This window comes from Carassius gibelio, chromosome B7 (assembly GCF_023724105.1).
Source record: "Carassius gibelio isolate Cgi1373 ecotype wild population from Czech Republic chromosome B7, carGib1.2-hapl.c, whole genome shotgun sequence".
Taxonomy (NCBI): Eukaryota; Metazoa; Chordata; class Actinopteri; order Cypriniformes; family Cyprinidae; genus Carassius; species Carassius gibelio.
Genome location: NC_068402.1, coordinates 36,231,680 through 36,253,940, shown reverse-complemented (window position 1 = coordinate 36,253,940; position 22,261 = coordinate 36,231,680). Strand labels below are relative to the sequence as shown.

At 38.7% G+C, this 22,261-nt stretch overlaps 1 protein-coding gene across 4 annotated transcripts in view; it reads left to right on the top strand.

Moving 5' to 3' along the window:
* Positions 1 to 22,261, top strand: part of ppargc1a (peroxisome proliferator-activated receptor gamma, coactivator 1 alpha) — a 40,627-nt gene that overhangs the window by 2,942 nt on the left and 15,424 nt on the right. The window contains exons 2-7 of one of the 4 annotated variants that reach the window (XM_052561675.1): positions 156 to 335; positions 16,059 to 16,253; positions 17,162 to 17,284; positions 17,963 to 19,091; positions 19,891 to 19,936; positions 20,149 to 20,222. In XM_052561675.1, coding sequence (XP_052417635.1) covers positions 156 to 335; positions 16,059 to 16,253; positions 17,162 to 17,284; positions 17,963 to 19,091; positions 19,891 to 19,936; positions 20,149 to 20,222 — 1,747 coding nt within the window. The remainder of the gene's footprint in view (positions 1 to 155; positions 336 to 16,058; positions 16,254 to 17,161; positions 17,285 to 17,962; positions 19,092 to 19,890; positions 19,937 to 20,148; positions 20,223 to 22,261) is intronic. The other 3 variants (XM_052561678.1, XM_052561677.1, XM_052561676.1) reach the window with 3 other exon arrangements.

The following is a 22,261-nucleotide window of genomic DNA, read 5'->3' as shown; positions in this document are numbered from 1 at the left end:
ATTGGATCAATTCTACTATCAAACAGACCCTTAATAGAATAGTTATAATGCCATTTATAGCTTTTTGAGAAACTCAAACATTTCTTCACAAACACTGAATGTAGATGTCTAACATCTTGGCAAATATGTGCTCAACCATCTCCTCTCTCTTTCAGTGTGCTGCCTTGGTTGGTGAAGACCAGCCCCTTTGCCCTGACCTGCCTGAGCTTGACCTCTCTGAGCTGGATGTCAGTGACCTCGATGCAGATAGTTTTCTGGGAGGACTCAAGTGGTACAGCGACCAATCAGAAATCATTTCCAGTCAGTACGGCAATGAAGCATCGAACCTGTTTGAGGTAAAGAGGGTCATGCAATGTTTTCTTATCTGATTGTGCATGTTTGTATATTGTAAAATTAGATATGATTCTGGCCTCACGAGGTTTATTGCGCGAGTGTGGAATTCTTCACAAGCTGGGATGGTCAGTCGGTGCAGTTTATTAGTTAATAACAGAGCTTTACTCTTTGGGAATGAGCATTTATCCATGCTGTCTGATAACTGGGGTGAGGTATTATGATAAGCACCCAACCTTTGTCCAATACTGAAGATCAGTGTTTGTACCTTTTTCTACAATCTTGGGCTGGAATTTATGGCTGTTTGTATGCACTTTCCTCCTGATGTTCGGGAGTAATGGTCAGTAATGACACAGAGCAACAGTGTCCGTTCACTTTTTCAGTGGCCTTAGTTCCGGAACTATTTTTCCCCTTTATTTTTTTCCGTAGGGATTAAAAAAAAAATACTAATTTAAGATTTATCAGCATTAAACCAAACCAACCAGCTCTGAAGTGAATTACAACTTCACAATTTTTGATTTGAAGAAAATCAGACAAAAAGACAAGACTGTTAACTCTATGGCTTTAACCAGAAAAAAAAAAAAAAACACAATCCCATCTATTATTGTGAATGACAATTAGAAAAAAAAAAAAAAAGAAATATGAAACTATTGAACAATATTTTACATTTATTGTAAATTCTACATATTTTGCATAAAACTATTAAAGTAGTTTGAGAGCATAAGCTGACTCTATGTCATTCACTGGCACAATTTTCTGATTGGTGGAGATTTCTCTGTATAAAGCATGGGTATTTTTTGCTAAACATTATCAGTTTGAAAATATATTAAAATAATACTGACTGAGGCTTCAACAAAAAAACACATGTCATTGATTAAAAGCCTCATAACTCACAGTAGGTCTTTCTTTAATGGCTTTTAATTATCATTATAATCTATTTCACTATAGAGAAAAGGAATGGCATGTTTACTTCTACACTCTGTGGTGGTAATGGTACCGTTTCCCAGTCGACAACTCAGTTCTACTGAACTCTATTGAACTCACCAGTGCAGTTCTAGTTTATTGTACAACTAGTCTGCATCCTCACCTTGATCTAGTGGGTCCACTTTTAACCGGCTTGTTCCTGCCTGGGGTTGTCATGTTGAAAAAGGGAAGAGGTAAAACTTTAAACCTGTTGCACTTGCGCTTCTTCGTCACTGACAGAGAATGCAAAGTCCAGAGGAAAAGAAATGAGGCGGCTGAAACAAAGCAGCCCTGGCTCTGGCTAGTTCATTATGTCTTATCTGTGCAGATAGAGAAGAGAAATGATAATGCCGCATTGCTCTGAGTGCTGGCAAATATAGTGTCGCTCAATTTAGGGGGCTGTGTCATGTTGTTATAGGGGATTCTTGAAGGACTGTGTGAAACACTTACCTAGACCATGTGGTGGGAGAATGATTTTATATGGCCCGTAATTACGAGTGGCAAAAATAATCCTGTGTGTAGGTGCATGTTAATTAACATGGAAGTAATTTACATGCATTACTGCTCATGTGGCAGAAGTGTCTTGGAAACTCTTCGAGATATAGAAGCTTTCAGAATGTTTTTGTTGACCCTGATTTAAAATTTCAGTGTAAGCATATTGTGCTAAAACAGCTGATCCTAGTTCAGTGAAATAGGACATGAGGTGTCAATAGTGATGAATGTGTGTATTGTATATGTATTTCCAATACAGGCCTATGTGGGTCAGTACAGTGCCCAAGAGTGAGTGAAGACAGGTTAATGAATGGCCAGCTCTTGTGTAACGCTAGTTGGCAGGACTTTTTCTTCTTCCCGATGCACTGTTTCAAACCCCTGGCAATGTTTTCTTAACCTGTCTGACTGCAGTATAGTTAATGGGTGGCCTGGCGAACCCTGTGATGTCACACAACAAGCAGGCCACACACAAGGACACAGAGACTCAACCCACCTGTGCTGTTTAGGATCTGGCCATTCTTTGATTTGTATTTATACATCATTAAAGCAGTAAAAGCCCATGTTTATATATAGTATATATGTACATGAATGAAAATTTTATTGACCCATTAGACAAAATTAGTGGTCAGATGATTAATCACATTCCATATATATATATATATATATATATATATATATATATATATATATATATATATATATACATACATATATATATATATATATATGTATATATATATATATATATATATATATATATATATATATATATATATGTAAATTGTGTGCATACTGTGTATATTTACATAAAATGCATGTAAATGTAATTTGTCACTCTTAATATGTCTTAGTGAGATATTTAATGCTTAGTTTTATATTCAAAGGTCTTTAGTTCCAAAACATATAATGCAATGCAATGCAATGATGACTGAGAGATGTATAAACAAACAAACATTCCTCCAAAGCCCGATAATCATATTTGATACTCACATCTGAGCATGTTTTTTTGTAGAAATGTATGTATGAATAATCAAGTAAATCAAAGTTGCTTTAGTCCAGTGAGTGTTCATCTGACAATATTAATAACATTATAAAAATTATTATTATGTTTACTCATTAAAGATTTCACAGCACAAACTCTTGTGAGCCCCAACCTGAAGATAGACTTTTAAGAATTATACTTTACAAAGTTGCTATAAACTGTATGAACGATCAATCAGATGACAGAAGGCATTTAACAGATTGCATACAAAAGGGTTTCAGCAAAATTTAGAGTGTTATGCCTTATGAAATTTGCATATCAAATACGAAACAGGCGTAACATGCAAAAAAGAAAACAGAAAATTACAGCTATACAAAAGCATCATCAAATAGGCTTACATATATTTTCCTGATTATGAATCATTATTTCATGTCTTACGCTTTCCTGACATTTTGTACATGATGTTCCATTATTGCAGGGCCGTGTGGAGCAAGCCGGCAGGCAGATGAGAGAGTGATAGCGGTGCAGGGAAACGCATTTCGTGTGATGTGATGGCTTATGCCTTTCAGTGGCAGTTCAGCCCTAGTTATCAAGCCCATCTCAGGGGCTAAAATGGATCTCTTGAGGTGGGGGCCGACAGGCAGCTCGCTCTGCCCCAGGGAGAGGGCCTGACAGCACGGTCAGCCTGTCACCGGCAGCCCCTCTCTGGGGAACAGGGCCGTGGGGAGGCTAGAAGCACTCAGACATGTAAAACCATGCTTTGAGTCAAATAGATTTGCTCTTTCAGGCACTGGATGAAAGTGTAGGGCTGCTACATTTGTATTGAGCTGCTTGTATTCCGTAAATGGAACATTTACTTCTCATGCATAGTGATAAGTGCTGCACACAAGTTTTGTCTTTTTTTTTTTTTTTCTTCAAGAAATTTAAAAGCAATATCAAGTTAGGTAGCACTTTATAGGATATTTACAGACTATTAAAAAGACAATCCCTGGGAGATGCTTTGGTATCAGGCTGCTGTGACAAATATTGTAGCTGTTGTGCTTGCAAAAAAAGTACTGTGGTGAAACAGTGATGGTAGCAGATCGTTATGTTAAAGAGAGAGAGAATACAGAGTTCACACATGAGGAGAAAAAAAAGAACAACATTTTATTCAGAGGTCCAAACTGAGTGAAAAAATATGCAATTTAGTGAAGATGTTGACATTTATATGGCTGAAAAGTGATGAAATTCTGATAGCTTGTGAATCTGTAAGATTTTTATAACAGCATAGCAGACTACTTACATAAAATGCATATAAATCTCAGTTGTCACTCTGTCTCTCCTGATAATATGTCTTGGTGAGATGATATTTAAATGCTTAGCTTTGTGATCAATGATCTGCAGTTTTAAAACATATAGACTACAATGTATTTCAATGATGATTGACAGATGTACAAATAAACGTTCCTATGCATTATATTTATTTAACTCTGGCTCATTGGAAAAATGTGCCTGTTGCACCTTTTCTGCAAAGTGATATTAGGTTGCTTGTTTTGTGACACTCGCGACTCGTCTTTGACTTGAATTAAGCTTGTGTTTCACAGGTGCAATGCAGTGAAAGGCTGTACCAGGTGAGCAACCGAGCAAGTTTACTACGTCCCAAATGCAAAACTCAAAATGCATTAGTTGACATATCATGCATTCACGTTCATGCAAACATGCTGGAATTGTTTTGAGGTCATATCATTATATTGTGCAAGAAATTGCAGGAAAATAAATATTTTTAATCAATGATCTGACATGAACAGTAATCATCAATTGTGTAAAAAAGGAAGTTGTTGGTGTTTTACTGCTAACTAGTGTTGATTGAACAAGCCTATGCTGTTTCCATTACTGATAATAGAACAAATAAACAAATAGAACAAAAAAATGGTAATAAAGCATTGTAGTTTTTTGTAAGTGCAGAATAGTAAATAAGCAAAAGTAGCTATATTAAAGAGAAAACCAATAATTTGCAAATAGGCATACGTTGGCTTGATTAGCAAGCAAAATGGTGTTGGTAAATAAAGACAGCCTGTAAAAAATGTGTAGTTGTTTACATAAGAACTGATCAATTCTTAGCAATTTGTTCACTTTAATTCTGCCCAAAACTCCAGCAATCCTGTAACTAAAACCTGTTAAAGGGCATGTTTTAAGCAGAGGTCTAGTCCTAGATGTAGTCCCGATAGCTCTCTCATTTGATGAACAGGTGACTGGAATGTAACATGCTGTCTTTTTGGATGGCATTTAGCTCTGAATCCAGGCTAGAGTTCTTGCTGTTCTCATCGCTGCATGGACAATGTGTGGAATGGAACACTCCCTGACTCCAAGAGATTGCCGCAGCCTTTTATTTTAAGAGCACTTGACACCTAGTCAAAATAACTCCCTGTTAAAGACTGCACTGTATTAGGTCATCCAAGGCTGTTCGGTCGGTTCGTGTGATGTTTATATCCAAAAACAAAACTATGTTGCCAGCGAGTGTTTGGAATTATAACTTGTTCGTGGAGTGAAAGCACTGGCTGTGCTTTGTAAGGTGAGTGCAGTTACCGATGACCGGTTAAAACTTTGACCAGACTCTGACCTAGCTATTGGAGATGAGCCAGAGTGTGTATTTGTAGGTGTGTGTGTTTGGAGGCTCGGATGTCGGAGTGTGAAAGCGAGATTAATTGCTCAAATAAATCAGACACACACCCAAGCGCACACATTCATAAACACATCCATGTAAACAGGCTCTGTTTGCTTCTTGCTCGTCTAGTAATTTCCAAATCTACAAACAGAAACCCAGATCAAATCGTCCAAATCTACTGTAGGCCTACGTCTCTCAGAAGACAGAAAAATGCTCTCGAGCACATCTACACTGAGACACGCGCACATGGTGTTAACGGTGACTGCTGATGGCTTCGCATTTTTAATTTGCAAATATATGCTGACATTTGAAAACACACCATCAGTTTAGCTGCACAAGTTCAGCTGGGCCAAGCATATTATCATTTTGTGCTGTATAATGTGATTTCCTCACGCACTCACACACACACACACACACACACACACACACACACACACACACACACACACTCGACACTTTGACTTATCCTCTGGCCGTGCCTCTCGAAGCACAGACGGTTTGAATGTTGTCAGGCGTCAAAAGCATCACTAAAGCTGCTGCTGTCATTTTTTTGACAAGTGTTATTTATCACTATTATAGTATTCATTAATTTCTTTGAATAACCCTTTATTTAGATATTTTTAGTTTTAATTTTTGTAATTTTGTCATGTGCATTTTTCATTTTTTATTATTCTTTTTAACTTTAATTTTTTTTTTCTGTTTTAGTAGTTTTAAAACTAAGATCTATTTATTTCCATTAGCTGTCAAGGCAACATTTTATTTAATTTATTTTTGTATCATTACCTGCTAGGTGAATAACTAGAACAATAACAAAGTGCATTAAACATTATTATATTTTAATAGTTTTATTTTATTTTAATTTAACTTTCAAGTACAAAAAAAAAAAAAAAAAAAAAAAAAAAAACGTAGTTTAACCCCTTTTATTTTTTGTTATATATATATATATATATATATATATATATATATATATATATATATATATATATATATATATATATATATATATATATATATATATATATATATATATATATATATATATATTTACACATTTACACACACACAACACTGGTTTTGCCATTTGTTTATGGTTTTAATGGTGTTAAGTCACCTAAAATCTAAATGATTTATATATTTAGTTGTTTTGCAGTGAATCTAAATGGATTTATGCATTTAATTTGTTATATCTCTCATTTTGCATTATCTGAAGGTACAATCATTATAAATATAACATTTTACTTTATTAAAAAAAAAAATTACTAAAAAAATACTAAAAACTGCAGGTTCTTTCTCTGTAAATACTGTATTTTATTTTCAGCTCTACTTCAGTTATCAAAAATGATGTAATAGTTTTAGAATTAGTTAACATAATAATAAGAATAACAACATCCATTAATGTTTTTCAGTTTCGCTTTTATGTATAATGCATTATAATGGGTTATTAGAGGGCATTATAATTATTCATAATGTGCATTGTAATACATTATATCTTGCTGTAAATAATTTAAAATGCATAGTGTACCAATGAATTGATGAGTGTTATAATGTATTAAATGTGGTTAAAGTTATTCATGAGATTGTACAATGCATTATAAGGTACATTACAAGTCATAATTAATGCATTACAACTACTCTTATAATGCATTATACATAAAGGCTCTAAGTAAAGTATTACCTGTTTTTATTATTAATTGTTGTTGTATTATGTTTACTCACCTGACAACTAAATTATTTAGCTATTCTGAGTGAACCTGAACGGTTTAACGGATTCCCGTGGTTATATCTCTCATTTAGCTTTAGGTGCAGGTGTTTTCATTATTCATATTTTTATTTCATTGCAGCTTTTTTGTAGTTAACAACACTGTTTTTTTTTTTTTTTTTTTTTTCTAAATTAATTAGCTATCCTGTTACTTCAGATTGAATCTGAATGCTTAAGTGAATTTCCTTGGTTGTATCTCTCATGTTGCATGAGCTGCAGGTATATTTAGCTGTATGTCACGACTCCATCCTGGTCCCAGAGGACCTCTTTCCTGCAGAGTTTAGCTCCAACCTCCTCCAACACATCTGCCTGGAGGGTTACAGTAATCCTGACGACCTTGATTAGCTAGTTACGGTGTGTTAGTTAGGGTTGGAGCTGAGCGCCGCAGGATGGATGTCCTCCAGGAACAGGACTGGACACCTAGGCTGAAATTAGGTGGTATTTTCAGTAGTGGCATTGGTGCCACCATTGGTCAGTGCAGGTAATGGGTTAGGGTTGTTTCGTCACACATTTGAAGTATGTTTCTCATATAAAGTGCATCAAAAAGAGTTGGGCAATTTCGTAGCCATACCAGGGTGAATTCTGAGCTGCAATAGTCTGGAAATGTGACAGAGCCCTCTCATCAATAAGGAGCCTCTGAAGTTTTGGCAGTGAAGCTTGTCAAACAACTGTAGAGAGAGTCTGAAATCCAGCGGGCATGAGCAAATATATTCACTTTGCAATGAAGGGAGGGGAAAAAAAGCAAAGGAGCGCGAGAAGGAGGGAAAGAAGAGTGAGGGTAACATCACTTGCAGCTGGAAAATAGTCCCCGCGAGGCATGTTTGGAGAGGCACAAGTTAACATAAAGCTGTTGCTCGGCTTGCTTGCGTACTCTTGCATTCTGCTTCTTTCTCAGGCTCTGGTTTCCTGTCCTGTATTCATTTCCATGCTTCTGTCATCTTCCTCTGTGCAAAAAGGCAGTGTTTTATTCTTTCATGCTTGCTTTCCTATCCCTTACTGTCTAAAGTGGTAGTTGTATGCGAGGTCTTTCTTCAGGGGCCCGTAGCTTCAGCTGATCTTGATTCTTAGCCACCTGATGCTCATCACAGAACCAATTCAACACCCCACACACCCCTGCGGGGGAGAGAGAATGGGGGGAATCTGTTACCAAGGGTATTCGAAGTCTGTTTTATTACACTGTGTGCCTGTTATTGATATTTATTGACATTAAATACATGGTTCCTTAATATTAGCATTGCATGCATTGAAATTTCAACAACCCAAAATGATTGAGCAAAAATGAAATTTTCGGTTAAGGCTGGACCTTTAAAAAAAAAAAAAAAATCACTTTCATGGACAAGTGTGTACATACTACTAAAATGTTCACGTCTTGTAGCTTGTCTGTGTTTTCCACAAAATAGATGCTGACAGTCACAGTCTTAAAATCTAGTGCAAAACCTAAAATCAAATGTTTGGCAGTTTTGTCTATACTTTTGGTTCCGGAAATTTCTCTGCATACATCACTTTCTGCATCTCCTATATGTTGCAAATGTATGTTGATAACGTGCAAAAAAGCACAGACAATTCAGCAATCACTCCCTCTCGGAAAATATCTCGCCACAGACTTGCTCAGTTATTTTAGTCGAGTATGAAATGAACCTTGTTTCAGCACAATGCTTGATTGACAGCTGAGTAGGCGGCCTTTTACTGTTGCCTGCAGCACATGAGGACAAATTAGCATTTACACTACAAACACATCGTGGTCACATGCATTTCTCGATGCCATGATATTCTCTGAAGTACCATGTAAATATCTTGGTATTATCTGATGCTGTACTGCAGCCACAATAATTCTGGCTGTCATCTTTATGTTGTAGATAATTCTCTACCAAGACTTTATATCTGCTTACAGATCTTATCTAATTCCTTCAAGCCACCGGTGTGAATTACCTTAAGCTTGGATCTTAACACATATCTCCCGTGTGTGTGTGTGTGTGTGTTTATGGTTGTGTGGCATGCTGGTACTGTTCAAATGGCTGCAGCAAGGTTTAGCTTCCTTTGCTCTGGGACACAGTGTGTTCTGCCAGTTCAGTGTCAGCTGACAGCCACTACCCAGAACTGAAGCACCACAGGTGGTCACACATGTGACCGTTTTTCCATGTCTGAGGGCAAGTTACACATGGGGTTTTCCTTGGACATAGTGGACATCCTCTTAAATCATGTTTTATGAGTCTGGCTCAGACGGCTTGTGCTGGAAGTCGCACTGATCTGGTGCCAAATTTCATCTGGGTCGTGATAAATATCCTGCATGGACAGTACAACCAGTACTTCTCGAGGATTTAATGAGCTTTGATAATAATTTAATAACAGTGTTCATGAGCTTTGCATTATTGACTGCATGGATGTGTTCGAGCATCCAAACACACACACACATGCACGCAGTTAGTTCAGTAATATTCCCGTTTTGTAACGTGTCACCACCAAGTGCGGGATAACCATTGTGGGCTATTTTTAGTTTGGGACGTAATCTCTTCTAAGAGCCATTCAGGACCTGTCTCTTTCTAACCTGGCCGGAAATGCTAAGCCAATAAGCCCCAGGCGTCTGGCTCAACTCTAGGCCGAGAGAGAAAGTGAGTCCCGGTACAGGCGATTCCTGGATTATTTAATACTTCATCATGGCAGGGAGGGGGAGTTTGGATCTCTGAATTCCAGGAACGCTGGTTGTTTTAGGGCTTATGCACTGCAGGGTACAGAGTGTTTCGGACGTAGCTTAGTGGCGTCACACTGCACGATTTTACAGAGGGGGGTAAATTAACAAACAAAATGCTACATTTTTGCAATGGGGAATGAGTCGATTGGTTTCATTGCAGAAGATACATTTGATACATGCTCAGATTTGCATGAGCACTTTTAATAGTTCTGTCTGCCAGGTGAAATGAAAGGATGTAACACATATATTCCCAAAGTTTTGATTGAGGATCAGTTTTTCAGTTGCAGACAGTCTCATTTCTCCTTCCATCTGTAGTTCATCCCACAATATTTCAATGGTATTTATCATGAATAAAAAAGTGTGAACATATGTTGAGTGTGATATATCCTTGTCACTCTTTGTGTTTCAGTGGGAAAAAGATGTAGTTAAGTGCTGTAAAAAATCTACTTCAAGAGCGCCAGTTTGTTGCAAAAGCAAATTTAGTTTTAGTTTTGGTTGGTGTTTTAATTTGTGGCCCAGACCAAGCCAGACCTTGTAAAGATTTAGGCCTACATGCGTGCATAAACACAGTGCCTCCAGTGTGTGCATAAATCATTATCATTTCTTTGGTGTTTATGCATCACAGTAATTTGCAATTACTTTACAAAACCATCAATATATTTTATTATTATTAATATTTACTTTTGTGTTTTTTGATTACATAATTATGGCAATATACACATAACTATCAGGCAAGCCCCTTTGGCAACAGTGATTTTTTTTTTTTTTTTTTTTTTTTTTTATTATTGGGTCATCACTCCTTATATCTTTACTGATTAATTAATCTCATACTGAGTGTGTGTGTGTGTGTGTGTGTGTGTCTGTCTGTGTATAGAGACTAATAGCTATTGAATTTCACAAGTAACACTTTGAATAAAAACTGAAATTAGCTAAAAGCCTAAATTAGCAATACTAAATCAGAGCTTTCTTGCAAAACATAGTTCAATGATATAATTTAATTTATAACTAACAGAGCCAGCAGAGAGGTTTTGAAATTATTTATAAATAAATAGAGTATGTGTTGCAGTCATAAACCATCTTGCTATTTTTTTAAAAAAAACAATGTCTGCATGTTTCCAGACTTAACATGCATAGATAAAAAAAGACTGAAAAAGGAGAAGAAAAAAGCTTAATGTGCATTTGAAACATAATGGGAATAATCGCTTCAGAAAGTCAAGGTCTGGTAGATCTTCCCTCACCTACTGGAGATGGAAGTCAAGGTAAAAGATAATGCATTTACTTAGTAATCAGCAAATAGCTTTTATCCAGTGGGGTGACAGCATTGCAGTGGGGTCTGATAGGATCATTTGCTTTCAGGTGTTTTGCTGGCAACTGTACTCAGAATTGAGTGTAAATTGAATAGCATGACCTTTTGCAGCCGAATTAAATTGACTGCATTTCCACACACATTTGATGGTTTCAATTACCATACATTTTTTGATACTGGAGTCTGTAACCTCACTCGTTCCTCACCGATACTCGTCTGAGAGCAGGTGTTAGTGAGGAAACACACAGACATGCAGTCTGTAAGCATTTTTTATTTATATTTTTTGCCCTCTGCTTTCATACAGTACAAATGTAAACCACCAATTGACCCTTGTGGAGTTAAAACATGCTTTATTATAGAACGAGTTCTGTAGTTTCATCTTTCTCCATTGTTTTCGCTCCTCTGCATGTTTGGTGCAATGCCGGTGATGATGTGCCCCGTGGCTGATATCAGGGTGACAAATGACGGGCCGCTCCACCGGTGTGCTGCTCATAAGTCTGCCAGCAGCCGAAAGGTCAGAGGGGGATCTGGAGGATAACAAAGCACTTTTAACAAGAGAAAAGGGTGACTTTACACGCTTAAATACTGGCTTTATATGTCCACATTTTCTTGTTTTGACACGTATAGGAGTACCTGCTGCATTGGAACGAAACAGAACTCAGTTTCCTTTCATCCTACCCTTCCTGCTTACTTTTCTAGCACATCTTAGCATGATCACCATCCTGTATATGTTTATTCTCACAAAAGATTGCTTACCTATGCAGGTTTGCCACCTCAGACTTAAGCAAAGTTCTCTTTGCATGCACATTTCAGAAAGGAAAGATGTGTGTTTTTCTTTTCACCGCTGCATTAACATATTTAGACTCCAGCTCTTTAGGAATCCGAGCACCCTAGTGTCAGCATTATCTGGTGAGTTTCTAAAATAAGCAGTGCATCAATATGTCTGAGCACCGAAAACTATGTTTATTCTAATTGCATTAGAAACAGAGCTGTGTGCCATCTGTTGCACCACAGCTAAAAAAAAAAAAAAAACAGTATGCAAACTCCTCTTTCTTTCTTTATCATCAGTGCATCCATTTCGATCATGTCAGTTTGTTGCAAGCCTTTTATTTTTTACTTTCAACTCTTTCACTTTGTGCAAGAGAGCAATTATTTCTAGGTAAAATTGTTTGTTTGCGGCTCTGTTTGTGGGCACTTGCAAGCACATTTTAATTTAGCAATATTATATTTTGATTTCCCTCTTCACTTATGCATTATTCTGATTGTGTGCACGCTAAAATAACTTGTTGCTGGTGAGTTTGATTGCTACCTGTTCGAGCTCCTGGTCCAGACAGAGTCAGGGGGTGTTAGTCTCGACAATTGGCTGAAGGTCTGAAATGCATGGCAGCTTTCATTGGCCAAGGCCCACCCATGAGGCCATTTGACCAACATGCCAAACAAACAATAACAGTTTGTTTCATTCTTCTTCATGTTTCAGGGCATGGAAATGTCGCCACAATAACAGACTGGTGTGCAAAACTTTCGGACGTATTTGAAAGATTATATGTCGCGAACTTTAAATATTTCACATACTTTTGAAACTCCAGTGTTTAGTGGATACTGATAAGCGCTCGTCGTCACAGCTGTAAACACGACGCTTTGTTCTTTCGTGAGGGGGTTTGGCGTCACGGCATCTTTGTTTTCAGGCTGAAGTTGAAAGAACGCGACAAACACGTATACCAGAAATACTGTATTATTCAACCAATCCGACCATGACTTCGAAACTCCTGAAGGTTTTCCACTTTTGTGTGCCGTATGCATCAGATGTATAGCCAACGGTGCGTGGGAATGACGTCTGAGGCTGAGACTAGGGGGGTGGTAATGTTGGTTTGGGTTATGAAAAGTTAATCTTTGCCATACTCTGTCTCTCTGTGATCATTGCCTCTGGAGCAGGCATGCCTCAGTGCCCAGTGTGCAGGATCATTTGCGGGGGAAATGAGGTTTGAAATAGTGCTGGTGATTCCACTGGCAGAATCCTATTTTTGAGTATGACATGAATGATGTGCCATGTACATATACTGTGACTTGATCTGGTTAGGCTTATTGAGAGAGGCTTAAATTGGAATGTTTTTGATAATGTGAGGGACGATATTATGTGTGACTTATAATAAGTTTGAGGTGTTTTATTGTTTTTTATTGGAGTTCTGGAAACTATCTTTGTTGACATGTATTCTCTGTATGTATTTTCTTAATTCCAAGTGTAGTAATTCCAATTCCATATAATTCCAATACTGCTATCCAAAATCATTTCAAATTCAGAAGATGTATTGAAATTTCAAAGACATTCTCTGTTCAGTTCAGAACGGTGTACAAACTGTGTTTGGGCCACAGCTAGAAAAGGTAAAATTATAGACAAATATTGAATAATGCAAATCTATCTTAGAGCTTTGAACGATACTCTTTCAAATGGAAACAAACTCTATTTTGGTTTCAGAGAGAACAAAAAGAGAAAGAAAATTACATCTATTTTCACTTTAACCTTTTTCCACACATTCTAGGTCATGTAATGTCTTCCTTGTGATGGTGCACACCTTTGGTTGTAAAATGCACTGTGAGTAATTGACTTTCTAGGTTTTATTACCTGCAGAGTTTTCCCCCTCTGTTACGGTGGAGATGCAAGGCCGCAGACGCGATCAAAATATGAACCTCACATTTTTTTTTTTTTTATATACATTTTTTTTACCTTTGGGTATTCGCTCAGATGCTCAAATGATATCGGATCAATTTGATTCCAGCCGTGAAGTTGGAGCAAAAGAAAAGGACCATGCTACATGTTATCAGTGGCATAAGTTATATCTCAGGAATACAATGGCTTAGGTGGAACTCAATAAAAGAGTTAAAGCAAGGACAATTTCAAAGACAGCCTGTCTGATAACAAAAGAACGTACCTGATAATGAATGACTGTTGAGCACTGGCGCGCCTCTGAAGTACTGGGGGAGGGAAGGGAGCTAGATGGAGTGTGACTGCCGAGCGCTTGCCAGAGTGTTTTATGGCTAATTGAAGCATTTGTGGTAAAACAGCCATGAATGGCACCCTTTAGAATTAGAGCAGGTTAATATATTGTGATCCCACAATTAGCCCACGATTGTTAAGATCTGTTTAATTCAGTGGGGTCCATTAAGCGGAATGGGAAAGGTCCTATCTATTTTTCTTCCCTTCTTACTCAGACTGTTTCTCTTTAGAGGCAATCGATGGCTGCTGAAACGGCTCCCGAGGTTGCCTGGAAAATCTGGCCACTCTGGCACAAGGTTGAATGTACTTTGCTAGTGTTGGTTACACTTTGAATTATGTGCCTGAATGGAGGACAAAGGTTATTGGCCTGTTACATAGCATAATGAGAGATAACCAATGCTGTAAGATGAGAACGGTTTTTGAGTACCTTCTGTCATGCTAGATAAAGTCTTACCAATTCCCACTTTAGTTTCACTAGCTTCAAGTCCTTATTTGGGTGCATGCGGATTGTATGGAAGTTGTTTCAGAAAGTAGAATCCCCAAATGAATAAAAGCTTTCTTCTGTAAATCAAACGATGAGCATCTATGGGAAGTCATTCTAAATAACCAGGATTATTATTAGCTTGAAGGAAATGCTTATTGTTATTGCCCTCTGTTTTAGTGGCTGCCTGGGTTTTTATGAAGTTGCAGAAGACAAATTGCGGGGAGACAGCAAAGGCAAAGCTCATTGAAAGGACATTGTTAGCCAACCATTAAACAGCAGGCTAAGTCACAGCCTGTGATTTCTTCACTCAGGTGCCCCTGCAAATCTTTTATCTGTTATCAATTCAAACTCAGATTTAGAAAATATGTCCCAAGGAGAGCGTTGTGAACTCATTTTCCTCCCTGTCAGTGGCTAATCAAACGTTAGCGCTATCAGTACCGAAATCTCTTAAATGGAGTGAGATAAGTAAAATGGCCTTGTTTTGATGTCTCAAAAGCAGCTCCCATGAGCATATGAACATGTTGGTGTGTAATCGTGGGAAACTATTAATAGAAAAGGGATCAAACTGGGTGATCGTTGCACATGGGACTGGAGGCTAAGCAACGCAAAACTTCTATCTAAAGAGGACAGTCCCCCTGCAGCCACCACCATCATGCCCGAATGCTATCAGCAAGCGATACTAATCCTGTGGTGTGCATAAAAGGATTTGTTCTTGTTGGCCTGCATACGCCACGTCCCCCAGCAATTTTGGTGTTTATCTTCTGCAATTGCTAAGTCCCGTGGGTTTTGGTGATGGAACTTCCAGTGCCTGTGACTTTTCCACAGCCTCCGCTCCATGGATACTGCCCCTCCTGTGTTACCATCTGCGTAAGAGACAGAGACGGGAACTTCAAAGAGTTTAGCATTTAGCATTTGATTCTATAATCACACTTCATATGCTCAAAAAAAATTGCATCTATTTCAAGTCACAACAAGGCTTCATATCTATGGATTGCCAGCTTGAATTTGGTTGATAAGCCAAGTTGAGATGTCTGAGTTGGGGATTGGAGGAACTTAACTTCCCTCGAATTGTTTCTCACCTCTTTCTCTCTACTTCCCTGAGAAGTTGATGTGTGTCAGCTCAGTTAATGGCTTTCTTAGAGGAGATATTATTTTGGTCCAGTAAGCTGCATGTTTAATGTATGACTGACAGTGCCGTCTCACGTGGCTTAGGCAATTTGCAGTTGAAAGACATTTTGTAGTAAAGAAATAAATAAAAATGGATGCAGCAAAAAAAAAAAAAAATACCATCCTCTATTAGCGATTATTGAGTGTGGCTCCACCCAGCTTGAAAACAGACAAAATCTGCAACTACCCTAAACTAAAATGTCTTATTTTCTTTCACTGTTCTTTCCCTTTTTCTTTTTGTCCCCTTAAGAAGATAGATGAGGAAAATGAGGCCAACTTGCTGGCAGTGCTCACAGAAACACTGGACAGTATCCCAGTGGATGAAGACGGGTTGCCTTCGTTCGAGGCCCTGGCAGATGGGGACGTGACCAATGCCAGTGATCAGAGCTGTCCTTCCACCCCAGACGGCTCGCCACGCACCCCAGAGCCAGAGGAGCCTTCCTTGGTAAGAGAATCGCCCCACCCGTGCTTCCCCTGTGGCAAATCCTATTTTGCCATGAAGCATGGCCCTCTCATTTTGTTTCCTTCCCTCGCTCTTTTTTTCGGTCCCAATGTGTTTCACTGTGCTCCCTCTGTCTGGTCTTCACTAGCACCAGATAAGGAGATGCTGCAGGCCTGTCACCAAAAATGGGTACAGACTCACCAGACAGCAGTCTCCTATTGATGTCTGCACAGAGAACATATTCACGGTGCTGTTGAAACAGCAAAACAAAGTAGACAAAGTGTTCCTGAGCTGCTAATTGCATTGTTCATTACTGCAAAAAGGCAAATGCACAACACTGTCAAGCCGAAGCAACGACAGACATGCCAAAAGAACTGAATTTGAAAGTGACTATTTCAATCTGCATTTTCTCAATAGTATAAACAGCGAAAATTTAATTTCCATCATCAATTACAGTCTTAGCAGCTCAGAAAAATCATTGCACCTGCTCTGTTTGACATGCTGCCACAGCATTACTCTGATTTATCTGATTCATAGCCTGCAAAATTAAATAATTAAAGTTTAATGTTGCAGCTCACATATTCAGTCATATATTGCATAAATGTTTTTCAAAACATGCACATGATTCTGCTGTCATCAATAAATGAGTTTGTCAACGTTGAAGATGCTTAGAGAGAGAATTTTTTGCATGCAAAATTGAGCTTGCAAGAGACCGTGTACAGAAACAACAGAGTATGCTAATAACGGCAAGGTCATGGGTTTGATTCCCAGGAAATGCATACACTGATAAGCTGTATACCTTGGTTACAAAGTAAGTTGCTCTGAATAAAGCATCTGCCAAATGCATAAGTGCAATGTAAATGCAAAAGTATTGCAGTATATTGTGATCTTTTTCTCTGCTCTGTTTGTAGCTGAAGAAGCTCCTCCTGGCGCCTGCTAACTCCCAGCTCAGCTATAATCAATACCCAGGTGGCAAGGCACAGAACCATGCAGCCAGCAACCAACGGATCAGACCAACACCTGCTGTTGCCAAGGTAGCTGCTCACTGCACTTCTTGCATCAAAGGCCTGGTGTGTGAGCTCATTTGCTAGTTCCATGTAATTTTTCCTATCTGTAAAATTATACAAATAGTCTGCTCCGTCCAGGGAGCTAAAGCTTGATTGAGTTGTGTGTGTGATGGAGGTGTCTCATCTGAAGTTACATTACCCTTGATGACGTTCAGGACTTCTGAATGGCACCATCTAATTTCCATGAAAAAGAAAACGCTGAGATGTCTTCGTAGAATTAACACTGTCGGTCTTGTCACAAAAACAATGATTTATTACCCCAGGCCCATTCATGTTTGCAAACTAGAAGAAAAATTAGTAGTTATTTGACGTGAACATCACACATAATTCTCTCCCCTCCACACAAACACGCGCACATGCACAAGCTAATTTTCCATAATAACTTTGACTAGTCTGTTTCTGGATCTCTGCACATGGCAGGGTCCCAGAGGACACTGCTGTCTCCTCCTGCTGCCTCCGTTCAGATCTTCCTGGAGCCATCCCAAGACCTTGTAATTAAGATGATGGGCAAAGTACACTTACGTTGTCTTTTGGGAGGTTAAACCACCTCTGCGCTAACCCTCCGTTCTCGATCCCCCTACGTTACCCTGTTACAATCCATGTTCATTCTGCTCTCTCTCTCTCTCTCTGATTTCTGTTCTTTAGACAGAAAACCCCTGGAACAGCAAACCACGAGGGTCCTGTCCCAACCGGTCCATGAGACGTCCGTGCACTGAGCTGCTCAAGTACCTCACCTCTAGCGACGAGGCCTTCCAGACCAAAGCCAGGGAAGCCAAGAGCGCCTGGACAGGTTGCGGCAAGGACAGGGGAGGGGCTTGCACGTCCTCCTGCTCATCTTCTTCCTCTCCATCGTCCTCGTCCACCTCCTCTTTCTCCTCCTTGTCTTCCTGCTCCTCTTCCACCGCCTCCAAAAAGAAGACATCCTCTGCCTCCCCTTCATCACAACAGCAGCAGCAGCAGCAGCTGGCAGTGCAGGCCCAGCGAGGTGAGAGCCAGGCAGCCGGCACGTGTAGTGTGGCTGGTGAGGGGGCGGGGAAGTGGCGGCGGTGTACTCAAGGGGGGCACTCCGCTCCCGTTGCGCTGTCCCATGGAAGCGGCTGTGGCCATGCCTGCTCCGGCGAAGAGGGAAGGCCGCCAGGCCTGCAGCCAGTTGTTGACCCAGGCAGCTTGGCCGCTGCCCGCTTTATTAGGTACATGCACTCTTACTCTCTCCCGCCTAGAGAGACGGGTCATGCAGGCAGCTGTGGTCATTGCCTTGAGGCGGGCGGCTTGGCTGAGGCTGGCCGTCCTAATAGGCACGTTACGGTGACCATTAGGAAAAGGAGGCAAGAGCTAGAGCACCCCATGCTCAGTCAGCTGCTCACCTCCAGGCCCAGGCCGGCCCGTTACCGGGCTCACCTGCAGTTGCCCCAGAATAAAAGGCGAGACCTACCAGACATGGCTTCTAGAGTCCAAAAGAGCCACAAAAACTTAGAGCGAGCTAGTCGTGAGCGCCTTAGAGACCAGCGCAATCTTAAGTGTTCGTCAGAGATTAAATTAGACCTAGAGAGCTGGTTAAACATGCCAGAACAGGTGATAGGAGACAGCTTGCATGATCCGGTGGGCCAAGCCGGGGAGGATGTTTTTGATGATGTCATAGGCAGCCCCATGTCATTCTCACAGGGCTTGCCAAGCCCATTGTTCCCCGACTCTTTAGTTCCAGAGCTCACGCCCTCCGACTCACAAAAACAGGCACTCCGCAGGCACCTCGATGACCAAGTCCCACCAATGTTAGGTAATCATTGCTGCATCCCTGCCCTCTCTCCTTTGCCTCTCCTCCTTTAACCGCTTCCCAGTTTGACCACACACTAACCACAACGCTAACACAAACCTAACATTCACTATGAAGCAAAAACTGATGCGGCTCCAAAGCGTAAACCTCTGAAACCTTTGTCTGTAGATTAATTATAAATGTAAAACGGGGAACGCCTTCAACACTTTAAACTATCACGTCGGCCAATTTGAAACTTAGATCTGTGCTGAAAAGCTTATTTCTCAGGCTGCCGTAATATAGCTATCTAACTGAGAGATACTCCCTAGCTACAGTTGGAGATGGTCGCAGCCTCAGGCAACTGCACATGCTTCCTTGACTCTTCTTTCTTCCTCTGCTTTGCTTTCAATTGCATGCAAAACATCTTCTTGTTAATTTTAGTAGCAGTATGCAACATGTGCCATTCTTTTTTCATGTCATAGTCTGTATTTTTTACGTTTTCTACTCATTCTGACTGTTGGAATGTGGTGGACCTTGTATGATGGGCTGCGAAACTGAACACATGCCATCACTCCATCCTGCCTCACAAAGTACAGACAGATAAAGACAAAAACTATGGGGTCAAGTTAGTCCAAATATTGGTTTTAGCCAAAATTTCTGGCTGGCTGGAGACTCATCTGGCCTTTCAGCGCAGGGTTGGATTTGCAACATCATTGCTGTCACTGATTAAGTCTAAGATATTAGATGTAGATGTGGACCTGAAATATCTTGGGTACAGTGTGAACTGGTAAATTAATTACCCATGCTCCTTTGTGTTCTGCAGCCAAACCAACCATCTTGCCACTTCCTTTGACCCCAGAGTCTCCAAAGTAAGTGAGAGAGTTTTTACACAACTTTAGTAGAGCAGAAAAAAACCTGAACTAAAAAAACAACAACAACAGTAATGAGGCATTTTGTTAATTTCATTTCCATTTGAAAGCTCACACAAACTCTTCTAGCACTCCATCCATGTTCTCATATATATAAATATATATATACATTTTTTTTTATTATTATAATTTTTTTTTCTCTTGTGTTACAGTGACCACAAGGGATCTTCGTTTGAGAACAAAACCATTGAACGCACATTGAGTGTGGAGATCTGTGGAACCCCAGGTAAACAAACACAGAGTTTTTGCTCATAACCAAGAAAATAAAATATTTTTTTACCTAAAACAGACAGATGAATAGTGCAAAAGAATCAGAATCAGAATCAGAATCAGAATGAGCTTTATTGCCAGGTATGTTCACACATACGAGGAATTTGTTTTCGTGACAGAAGCATAATGACATCAACAGAACAAAAAACACAATAGGGAATAAAAAATACAAATAAATACAAAAAGCCCCCCCTTTCCTCCAATAGTCTGGTTGTTAGTCTGAAATATCTTGCTGGGTGTTTTTTTTTTTTATTTTTTTTATTTATTTTTTTTATGCTTCACTAGTAGAGATAACAGTTCTTTAGCAAAGGTAAAAGTCTCCTACAAACCTACTTTGATAGTTTATTTAAAGTGAAATGTTCAAAGTAAACTGATGGAACATGGATCATTCATTGATTACTTTTTTCATTCTTTGGCTGATTTATTGCAAAGTTTCTCTCTTCCCCTTTGAAGAGTTGATATTCTCACTTTCTAATTTAGACTCTAATGCTTTTTGACTGGGCAGCTCGCTGCTTCAATACATCAGAGATAAATTGTTGTGGCATTATTATTGTTTTAATTGGCTTCGCCATGCAATTTGGTTTTGCCGATATTATCTGGATCCTTGTTTTTCAGACTGTCTGGCAATTTGATTAGAGACATTAAGGTAATTTCCTATGTTTATTCTGCTATTTATGACAAGGGCTCATTTGTGAAATTGAGCCAAAGCATTTTATGTATGTGTATATATATATATATATATATATATATATATATATATATATATATATATATATATATATATATATATATATATATATATATATATATATATATATATATATATATATATATATATATATATATATCATTCTTCCCCAAATGTAAACATTTAAACACAATGTAAAATGTATAGAATTATCTGCTAGATGAAAGCATGAAACAACTACATTTAGAGTGTATATTTAGTTTTAGTTTAGAGTGTCAATCTATTTTTAGTACACTTATCATTATATATATATATATATATATATATATATATATATATATATATATATATATATATATATATATATATATATATATATATATATATATATATATAGTCAATTAAGTTTATTTAGTTTATTATTTATTATTTAAGTTTATTATTTATTTTTCACTAAGATAGATAGATAGATAGATAATAGATAGATAGATAGATAGATAGATAGATAGATAGATAGATAGATAGATAGATAGATAGATAGATAGATAGATAGATAGATAGATAGATAGATAGATTTTAACACATTGGTGTTGGCCTAAAGTAATTATATCCAGACGAAGTAGATGTCAGCTGGGGCTGAAACACAGCTCTTCAGCAGTTCTCCCCTTTCTCGCTTTCTTTCTCTCAGCATAAATCATGCAGGTAATTATTTCTGAATCCCCCTTGCAGAGATTAATCATTCCAGGTCAATAAAAACAAAATGGCTGCCCTTTCCCTCTCACAATGTGTCTTGGTGAATGGGCCATTTGGTATTCACTTACTACAAGGTAATGGCCCTCAGTATACAGATTTGACCTAGCCCGAGGGTACAGTGGAACTCCATGTTTGGTGTTTTTACTCAAATGTTGAATATATTATAGCAGTTTAGTGAAGCTACACGTTTGAAGGAATTTTATGACTTCTACAAGCTATTCAGTTTCTTGATTCCCTTTCTTCGTCAGTCTTTACCGACGATCATACTAGATTAACTAATTGCAGGTAACTGTAAAGCCAGATGGAACTCTGAAGTCATAAAATAAATTTCCATTGGGGTTTGTGCCATCATGACAGTAGTGCGAGAAGCCATTTTTATCGTGCTGTTGAATTAGAAAATGCCCAGACATTTCACTGCAGAGCAAAACACCTTGACACCTTCGGAATAGCCAGCACTATGAAAGTGCCAGATTTAATACCATTCCCTAATCCCCATCCCTCTAATAGATTAACTTGAGCGGGGGTTCCTTTAATTATGGTATCATATGACACCT